The 10413-nt window shown below is 43.7% G+C and overlaps 1 protein-coding gene across 1 annotated transcript in view; it reads right to left on the bottom strand.

The window, feature by feature from the left end:
* Positions 1–7622, bottom strand: part of HEATR1 (HEAT repeat containing 1) — a 34904-nt gene extending 27282 nt beyond the window's left edge. The window contains exons 1-9 of the mRNA XM_083857282.1: positions 7604–7622; positions 7250–7428; positions 5895–6111; positions 4844–4985; positions 4214–4315; positions 3120–3260; positions 2341–2552; positions 1076–1209; positions 287–395 (exon numbers count right to left, since the gene is read on the bottom strand). Coding sequence (XP_083713408.1) covers positions 287–395; positions 1076–1209; positions 2341–2552; positions 3120–3260; positions 4214–4315; positions 4844–4985; positions 5895–6111; positions 7250–7391 — 1199 coding nt within the window. The 5' untranslated portion in view covers positions 7392–7428; positions 7604–7622. The remainder of the gene's footprint in view (positions 1–286; positions 396–1075; positions 1210–2340; positions 2553–3119; positions 3261–4213; positions 4316–4843; positions 4986–5894; positions 6112–7249; positions 7429–7603) is intronic.
* Between the last annotated feature and the right edge of the window lie 2791 nt (positions 7623–10413).

Genomic DNA, 10413 nt, shown 5'->3' on the forward strand with positions numbered 1-10413 from the left:
AAGCACAGTGCTTAACAGATTAGGATTAATATACATTATTTACTGTAAGTACAGATTTGCTGCTGGCAAAGTTTCAGCTGTCCCACAACTACTCCCACAAAGGCTAAATGAATGAATGGCTCTTCTGGGTTACTGAATGTTTAAATATCAAAATCCATGTCTGGACTTAATTTATGAACTCAGAAAAACATGCTCATATAATGCTAATGTCATTGTCAGAATTATTTATTATTAAACCAGAAGTGACCACGGCACTCCATAAGAAAAAGAACTGAAGTCAACTCACGAAGCCAACAGGGAATCTAAATCCTTTTCCAGTGGTATACTCTCAAGGATAGCTTGAAGATGCTTGATGTAAATGTCATTTTCTGTCTCCTCAGATTCTTCTTGCTCCTCTAAGGTCAATCATAAAAGATGAACACCAGTTAGAGAACAGCCCCTTTTTACTGATTAAAGCAAACAGCTTGTACAGGCATCATCCTCTGGTGAACCAAGCATACAACCTGAAGACCACAGTGCTCACTGATTACCAGCACTAACTCTCTGTGATCCATTAGCAATGCTTTACACCAACGCTGTTAAAATGCCTAAGCCTGGATTGCTGCCAGTAAATTCAAGAACACTTTGGCATATTCCAGACCTGCTGTTAAAAGCTGCGCCAGCAACTTCCCTAGAGCATTCCTTGATGGGAATCTAGACCTTTTTTAACAAAAGAGCTTTCCCAGTTGTGATTTGGCACTACAATACCACATTGCAAACAGACTCAGGCTACAACTGTATGCCAGCCAGCCTTGCTGCCCCAGACTATTTCCAGGCACATTTAATTCACTGGGTAAACACAGCTGTCCCCTAATTAAACCTCATATGCAATCTACTCAAGATTTCACAGTACTACAATACACCTCTAAGAGATAAAAAAAAAAAAAAAAAAAAGGAAAAACAAATATGCAAAAGGTCAATCAGGTCTTCACAGGTATAGGCACAGTTTCAATGGGAGAAGCAATTACACAGCTGTGACATTAACCACAGTTATCTGTCCTTAAGGCTAATGAACAAAGAACCTGTGCTAACTTACCTGTATCACTTTTTACAATGGTGTGGACAAGGTGAGGCAACAGGTAGCGGAGGAGAGGAGAGATGTCATAGCCTGCTGACAGGCCTTGCAGAAGTGTTACCAGCTCTGGGCTTTTGCACAGATAATTAAACGGCCTGCACAATTGAAAGAGGGAAAAAAGAAAAGCATGTATGCTCACTTGGGTTACAAACACTTTCAAAACTATGCTGACTTCACAAGGATTCAATTTTCAGTATCAGGTAACAGCCCCATTGTGAACAAACACTGAAAAGATTCAAAGGGCTCCACTTCCTTAATGCCAGATGTTTATGGCACATTTAGTATCTAAGAAAAGAAGGTACTGCCAGTCATGTTGAGCACAGCTGCTGCAATGGCACAATGAACCTACCTACATTTTTTGCAAAGCTGGTAGTAAAAGGAAAATAGAAAATACTTGCATGAATTACAGGAAGAGACAACTTCACACTGCAAGGAGTGTATCCATCCCCCAGTGGCAGCAAAGGGGGATGAGAAGTAACCATGCAATGACAGATCCTCTGAGGAGAAGCCATTTCCCTGTTGGCTGACACAAAGCTTCATCTTGTCTCCTTTTACACCCACCTGGCTGGATGCTGCGTATCAACCCCACTCCTGTGCTTTTTAACCTACGACAGTGTTGAAATACCAGAAAGGTAATCACTCTATACATTCCTCATAAGATTTTTCCTATTGGAATACTCCTCTCTGCCAGCAAGCAAATTCCCTGTAGCATGTGGGACTATGCTCAAATACATGTTACCAGCATAAGCCAACTGTGCCAGAGCAGGGCAAGACAGATGGATGGGAAGCTACCACATGAACCTCCAGGAGAACACCTCACCTGAAGTGAGACCAAACAAGTGATGGTATAGAAGCACTTGTGCTTCAGGTGTTAAACTACACCAACTCAAAGCCCTTCTATTGAAGGGGCAGAACTTCTTTGCACTTTCCAGAAAACCTCATACCCTGCCAAGGGTTCAGTTCTGCACGTTGACATCAATCCCTTACTAAGAGAAGTAGCAGAAGGAGCAAGAGGTGACCAACTTGCACCACTGAGACTCCTCTGCTGCAGTGAGAATACAAATTTTCAAAGTAAGCCAAAGGAACTTGTGAGCCCTTTGAAATGTCACCTACCAAAACTTCTGACAGGGAAGTATCCCTTTAATGATGAGGATATAAAGATTTCAAATTATCAAAGCGCAGTTTGGAATTTTAGAAAGTGGGAAAATCCGTTCATGTAGACTTACTTTTTCCCAAGTTTATCTCCATTCTGAGTTTGCAGAAGTAGGTTCAAGCAAGCCAGCCCATCCCTGATTAATGAGGGCATTTTAAATAACGACTTGCTTATCTGTACCATCAAGGAATGCACCAAGGAAGTCTCCACTGTCACTTTTACTGTCATCTGGGAGATTATCATGTATGTTGCAGCTCTGTAATCCTGTACAGAGGATTTCAAGCCCTAGAAAAAGAGATAAAGGTGAATTTTTAACACAGAATAACACAAAAGAGTACATTAACATAAAAATAATTTTTATCCTGACATCCATGGAATTCCACTATGTTCTTTTCCATGCTAATGTTTAAGGCATCTGTAAACTCAATCTTCAAGAAGAAAAAGCTCTCATGCAGGGTCCACAGATAAAGAAGACACATTTATTAACTCCTCTATTTGTTGACAAAGCAATATTCGTGGAAGAGAGAGGATATTAAAGCAGGCTGTCTACCCTGACACCATTTCCTCATGGTTTAGCATCAAAAATCTCAAAGCGAAGACATTCTTCAAACTGTGTCCCCATTTCTCACAGCTCCATTCCTCAGGCAGAGTAGAAAACAATTCCTAAAGTGCTCATCTGAAGTGTGAAAAAGCATTATTTCCCATGGACCCTCACCTGTCTGAGGTTTCAAATCAGGCTGAGTGGTACAGTACGTGTCACACAGGATGTCTTTACTGGATGTCATATGCAGATGCATGTCTGCAGAACACAGTACACATCATCACACAGGAGGGAAACAGAGCTTCACCTACCTTTTGGACATAAGGAAGCAGCAGAGAGACCATAGTGTCTGTTATCTTCTCTGCAGCTCCAAGAGCCGACACAATGGTGGAAGCATAAAACACAAGGAGAACTCTCAGTTGAGCGGAGTTGCCAGGACACTCTGAAAAGACCTGGGTCACAGAAAAAAATAGGTTGTTCAGACATCAGGGCAAGTGGAAATGCACACATGGCTTCCCTCAAATCACCAAGATCTTCACACTCCAGCCTGCAAACTCCAGCAGCTCCTGCTGGCACAACTGAAGCCATCACCTCTCACAGCAGCAACTCTTGCCAGAGGTTACTGCTCCTCCTCACAGACACGGCAGATGGAAATGGGTGCCGATGGAGGTAATCAGAATAAGGAAGCCCAAAGCACTTGTGGTCTTGGTGTATTGCTCAAGACTCAGAATGGACAGATAAGAAGCTAACTGGTGTTAGGTTTAACACCTCCTTCTACATCTCTGAATAAACTCTGCTACTGTGTCTGCTTTGCTTAGTTTGACAGCAGATGCATCCCAGTTCTCTAAATAACTGGATCTGTCACACATCTTACACTTCTGAGACTACAGAACTAGCCCTCTAGGAGACATTAGCTAAAAAAGAACAACAAAAAAATTGCCCACCTTCTAACATTCTCAGTTTCAAATCCTCATGAATATTCGAAGACATGTATTTGAAACACCCATGACAACCCCCAGAAGAGACATGGAAATTCAGAGCACAGTTAAAAACTAACAGCAGAAATAAGTTTATGAAAGAAATTAAGATAATGTACCTCAGTACCCTGAGGCAACACAGTAAATAATAAAGTCTGGCCAAATTGTTTTGTCATGTCTCATTGGTTCTCAGCCACTTCCTTATAAGAACTTCTGACAGACTGTCATCTTCACAAATTATAATAAAAGAAATCCTCATATTGTTTACTGATAAATTCATTTTATCAGTAAACAATATTCATTTATAAATGAATCATACTGATTCATTTTACTCTCTGATATGCAGTTCAAAATACTAAGAAATAGCGCACCACTATAAAAACATGGGCAAGACAAAGTGACAACAATGTTCTAGAATAAAAAACAACCTTGACAGATTTTGCCACCAGCCTGCAGATGAAATCCATGAAATCCAGGTCTTTGTAGCAGTGTGTAATGACAGTACCCCTTGCCAGTGGGACTCCAGGTTTCTTTACACAGTGAAAAAGAGGTAAAATTAGAACAGTCAGAGTAAAGCGAAGCACAGTAAGTAGAAATTACTATAATCTCCAAATTAATCCTACTGATCAGTTAACACCATTTAAACTGAAATAAGTTATGGATTTCCACACACTGCTCTAGAATGTTTTGCGTCTACATTAAGATAGATGATGAAGTGAATTACATTTTAACCTACAAGCAAATAAACATAAATTTTAGTAATTGATGTATCTTGCTAGCAGTAGCAAATACTTACAACTTAAAAGCATGCTTTAACTTAGCCAAAACAAAGAGTATTTACAGTCAAAGCTTTTTAATATCAACTTCACCTTTAAAGAAAGATAGCAGAAACAACACATGGGCATCCAGGCTCCATTCCTGTAATTAAACCTTTCAGTAGTTCTACAACTAACCACATAAATTGGTGGACCATATTCGTAAGCAAAGTAGAAGAGTCAGGATATTATTAAATAAAGTCCCTCAAGGTTTTTCCATCTCACATCTGTTAAATACTTTACCCGTATTGGATCCATCCAATGCCACTTATGAGTTGGGCTTTTTATATCTAGAAGTTGAATAACTCTCACAAATAGATTAGTCTCATGATATGGCAGAACACAACCAATCAAACTGTCTTGATTGTAGAGATGAATGTGAAATCTAAGGAAAAGAACATACACATGTAGTTAAAAAGTATCTGGAAGCCAAAAAGGAAGAGAGACCCACCCTCTCAGAATACCTTGTTTACTTGCTTTTAAGCAAGACCTGACACGGTTGTCATACTGACTCAGACCTACGGTCTACCCACAGTCCAGAAATTCAAGGTGGCCACAAGCCTCTATGTGCTAGAAGAAAGAAACAGTGCTAGCATTTTTTTTCCCCTCACTATCAACAATTTTAGGTCTCTGTACGACTAAAAATTACCTGAATTTCTTCTGCACAGATTTCAGTATTAAACCAGAGAGTATAATAATCTAGTTTGAATCTCTCAATATAATATGTGTATAGAAAAACTGTGATTCAAAGAAGTATGTTTCAGGAAAGTCACAACCATTCATGATAAGAAGTACTGCACTTTCTGCATTTGGGTTAATTTATGTAAGTAAATATAGCATCACAAAGAACTTCACTGATTTTTTTCTTCACATCTTCTTACAAAACCCTGGAATAAGAATAGTTAGGGTTCATGGTTCACAGTTAATATTGAAAATTTGCTATTTTACAAAGCCCACTTCTAAAAGCACAATATCAAAGTCCCTCTCTATGTGCTCTGTAAGATGCCTGGGCTGGGCTACTTTGGGGAAAGCCAGGCAAGGAAGTATTTGCTTTTATAGAGAGTGCTGTGACAGATCAAAATAATGACAGAAATTTATCAAAAGGCAAAAAATCTAATTGGGAAAGAAAAGCATCTGGCCCCATAAGGACTAAGTGCAAATGCACATTATTAACATTCTAACCTCTATTTTCAGAAAGCTAAAATAAAATTATTCAAAATCTTTCTCACTGGGGAAAAGTAAAACTTGCATTTCTAGCCTTATCTATTGACATGTAGGACATTCAGTGGATTACCTGTGAATCAGCCACTCAAGGCACTTCTGGGCTGGCTTAAGCATAAAGTAAGGGGAGAGGTGAATGAGGAACAATGAAATATTCTTATTCAGCTGCTGATTTACTGCTTTAGTCTGAACACTGCGTTCAAGGGCTTTGGATGTGGAACTAAACAAACTGGACTGGAACTCTTCAAATGCAGGATCAATCCCCATCAGCTCTTCTAAGCCAGTGCATCCTGTGGGGGGAAAAAAAAATAAAAATGGGAGGAATGCTTTAAACACAACAGTTTCTGTTCTTCAGTCCTACCTACTTACCTCCTCACTGGCATATCCAATTTTTTTGCTATACTGGTATATGTCATCCTCACCAAGCAAACCAAAACAAGGAGTAAAGAGGCCTAAGACCAAAACCTTTGATATACTCGAACTATTTCTGAACTGACAAAGAAAAATAACAGTAGCAACTAACAGCAGAGTGCTCTTGCAGTGAAGGCCAGCAGCATCCTGGGTTGTGCTGTCTGTGAGAGACAGCTTTCTTATTCAAGAGTGTCACATTCCTGGATAAAATTTTATACAAAAAATGCAAAGGGATAGAGCATAACTAATTTGAAGTGTGCCAACACAGCAAAGGCTACTCCCACTTTGCATTATTTGTGACTCTAACGTCACCCAAGAGCAGGGCATCAGCATGTTTCCATGAAACACAGAATTCATGTCAAAGGCACACTGGGAGATTTCCAGTCCCAGGCTCTGCTCAAAGCAGGGTTAGAAGGGTCTCCAAAATTGGACCAGGTTGATCAGGATGTTATCCTGTCAGGGTTTTCAAAAAAGTCACTTTCTTTTTTTCCAAGGCAATCCAGACAATCTTGTTAACTGCTTGACTGTTAAAAACACACTGAAAAAGCTTTTTCTTCCATCCAGTTTTAAACTCCTACTTTCAACTTATACCCACTGTCTCCTGTCCTGCAGCCATAGACTCCTGTGAACAGCTTTGTGCATCTTCTGGGAACCTCCCCAAAGGTAGTGGCAGGCTCTTTGAGACCCATCCAAAGCCTTCTCTTCTCCAGGCTGAATGACACCAGAGGCATTCCTCTCATCAGCTTTCCCTCACCGGGCAAACTCTCCAGTCCCTGAGCACCTTGAGGACCCCTGACTCTTCCCCATCCATCACCTCACCCCTGTGTGCCCACAAATGTGCTCGCAGAGGCACCGCTGTGGTTTTCCCAAGGACTGGAGTGATGCTGACTAGCCGGCAGCTTTCTCAACTACTCTTTTGGCCTTTTTTGGATACGGGTTCGCTTTTCCTATTTATCTCTCTCAGTTGTTTCTTGGGAGCGTCTTAAAACCCAGCGGCATCCGAGCAGCCAAACTCACCGATGGCGAAAAACGTGTCCCTGTCAATAGCCGCGGCCTCCTTGCAGGTGAAGAGCAGCGAAGCCACCTCGCTGCGGTCCAGGAGGCTGGGATCGTTCTGGGGAAGCGCCAGCCGCTTCAGCTGCTCTGCCAGGGACGTCATGGCTCCGCGCTTCGGGGACGGGAGTTTGTGGAGAAAGCTGTGGGAAGAGAAGCGCAGCAGGCCCGCGATGAAGCGGCCGCCTCTCCCGGCCCCTCTCCCGGGACGGGCAGTGTGGCCGGGCCGGGCCCAGCCGGGAGGAAAGGGGACAGTGCCGGGCGGTGACGCGTGTCCCTGTCCCTGTCCCGATCCCGGTCCCGGTCCCGGTCCCAGACCTGGCTCCCGCCGCTCCCCGCCGGGCCGCACGTGGGCTGCGCGCGCCGCTGACCCGGAAGCGGCTGCTCCAGAGGCTCGGGAAGTTCCCGCCCCACCGGAGACCGCCCGGCCCGGGCCCGCCCCGCCCCCGGCCGGCGGGAAAGGAACTTGGGCCGGCAGCCTGTGCTGAGGGCCGTGGCGCCCTGGCCTGTGCCAGGAATAGCGTGAATTAAGGGACAAAAAGGACAAAAGTCGGACAAGTATCTAACTTTAACATTGTTTTTTTTTTTCTTTCGGAAGGAAACTTCCATTAAGACTCCAAACACTGAATTGCAGTTCACGTTTAAAAAGGAAAGCGCCTGTCCCCAGAATCTTGCCATAGTTTCCTGTGAAATTCAGTGTATTATGCCAGGAATAACAGTAACAAGAGGAACAAGTAAATATCATTATGGCCTGTGCTTGTTTCATACCTCAACTACAATGGCTCCACCTCTCCTGCCTGCTTTCATGTGGAGCTGGGAGAGACTCAGTGGGCACTTCTCCATGAGCTTTGCCCACCCAGAGGATCAGAGTGTCTCACCCAAGAGCTCCTACCTCTGTCAGCCTGAAGGAACCTCCATCTAACCCTTACTGTGAAGATTAAGGCTGTTTCCAGGCTTGAAGTAGCACTTGAAGCTTTGAACACCAGGAATACACTCTCTTTCTGGTCCTATAAGGAAGGGCCTGTAAGGGGTCATGGAAGCACCATGAAGGCCAGCCACTAGGTCTGGCTTTGAGCATTAGATTCTCCTTCTTTGGTGGGTTTCTTGCCTGTACAGTAGCTTGGGCTTCCTTGATGAAAGCTTCTTTCTTCATAACCTGCAAAGCTTCCTCATAGCATTGTCAGAAGAGAAAAATCATTCTTTCTTGTAAGATCAGAGGACCAGCACCCATGGAGCATCCCTTTGACTAAAGTGGTCTAAGTTACAGAATAGCGTGGGAAAGAGAACCAGGGAGAGGATGGTCAGGTCCTGTGTCCAGTTCTGTGCCCCTCAGCACAAGAGGGATATTGAGGTGACGGAGCCAATCCCGAAAATGGCACCAGAGCTAGTGAAGGGTCTGGACACAAGTCTTGTGAGGAGCAGCTGAGGGAGCTGGGGGTGTTTAGCCTGGAGAAAAGGAGGCTCAGGGAATGTTGTCCTTCTCGGCTACTTCCTGAACGGGGACGGTAGCCAGGCAGGAATTGGCCTGTTCCTCCAAGGAACAAGTGACAGGACTAGAGGAAAGGGCCTCCAGTTGAGCTCGTTTAGATTGGATATTTAGAAACACTGTTCACCATAAGGGTGGGCAGGCTTTGGAACTGAAGGGAACTGCCCAGGGAAGTGATGGAGTCGCCATCCCTGGAGGCACTTGGAAGACGTGTAGATGTGGGATTTGGGGACACGGATTAGTGGTGGGCATGGCAGTGCTGGGTTAGTGGTTGGACACAATGACCTTTGAGGTCTTTTCCAACCCAAATGATTCTATGACCAGCTGAGTACATGTAGGAGGAGCAGCCGTGCCGGCATGGGGCTGGTGTCCCTGAGGGAAGCAGCTCTTGTGGAGGTGTCACCCATCCAGACAGGTGCCTCGAGGGCAGTGTCCCTGTGGAGGCAGCAGTGGACAGGTGGAGATATCTCAGCGAGGTGTCTGTGGCAGGGCTGGCTTTGTGCTGAGCTGACCAAGGCAGCAGCCTGGGCTGGGAGTGGGGATCCACCAAACGTCTGTTCACCAGAGAAGAGATGGACAACAACTAGAGTTGTTCTACCTTAGAATTTTTCTTTACCTGGAAGGGAAAGTGCAGGACTCCCATGAGCAGAAAGTATTGAAAGCTGCAGTAATGGGTGTGGGCTAGATCCCAGCTGCAGAACCACAGAACGATGTAGACTGAAAGAGTCCTCTAAAACCCATCTGATTCAGCCCCAGAGTAGTGCCAGCTCAGAGCATTTTGCTCATGGTTTTGCCCTGTTGTGTTTGGAATATCTTCAAGGGTGAAAATTCCATGCCTCTCATCTGACATTTGGTTAACCTGAGATTAAAAATAAATTTTTGATGCTAAACTCCGTGATGTCTCCAATCAGTTTGCATTCAAGGCTGCAGTGTTCTGTCCCTGGAACTTGGTGCACAAAGCCGTGAAGGGAATGTGGCTTGTGACAAACCAAGAAAAGCCTGGCACAAAAATCAGAAATAAAATTTACCCCAACTGATTTCAGCAGATGGACAGAATGATACCAAAGATAATAATTCCAGCACCAGTTCTGTAAAACTATTTCCATATATTGTTGAAAAGCTTTATAGCTATGACAGAAATAACAGATTTGTTTATAAGGCCGTTGTACTTGGCAATCATTTGACATGCAGTAGAAGTACAACATGCTGATAAAAGTCTGGGATTGCAGAGAATTATTTAAATGTTTAATTTTATCCGTTGTGAGTGTCCCCTGATTTCAACAGTTTGTATTCCTCTCTGCTTTTTCTTTGCTTGGGTTAAGTTAAACCATTGTAGGTGTGGCAGCAGAGGAAGGAAATGCAGCTGGATTTCCGACTGTGCCTGATGATATTTACCAGTGCCTTGTTAGACAGAGTGTGTTAACTCTGTGTCACGTTCCTTCTGCCATGGTATGATCTGGATGTAATGACAGCAATTGCTGAGCTGGTAAGAGTTGCTACCACTGCAGTTATAACAGTGTCACAGTGTTTGGAGGATATAACTGATTTAACAGGGGCTGATATTATTTTTCTGATGGTTCTAGTGCTTGAGATTCTGATCACCTAGCAAAGGAGCTGGCTGGGAATGGTGCAAACCAAAAGG

Source organism: Zosterops lateralis (genome assembly GCF_965231275.1).
Source record: "Zosterops lateralis genome assembly, chromosome: 3".
Taxonomy (NCBI): Eukaryota; Metazoa; Chordata; class Aves; order Passeriformes; family Zosteropidae; genus Zosterops; species Zosterops lateralis.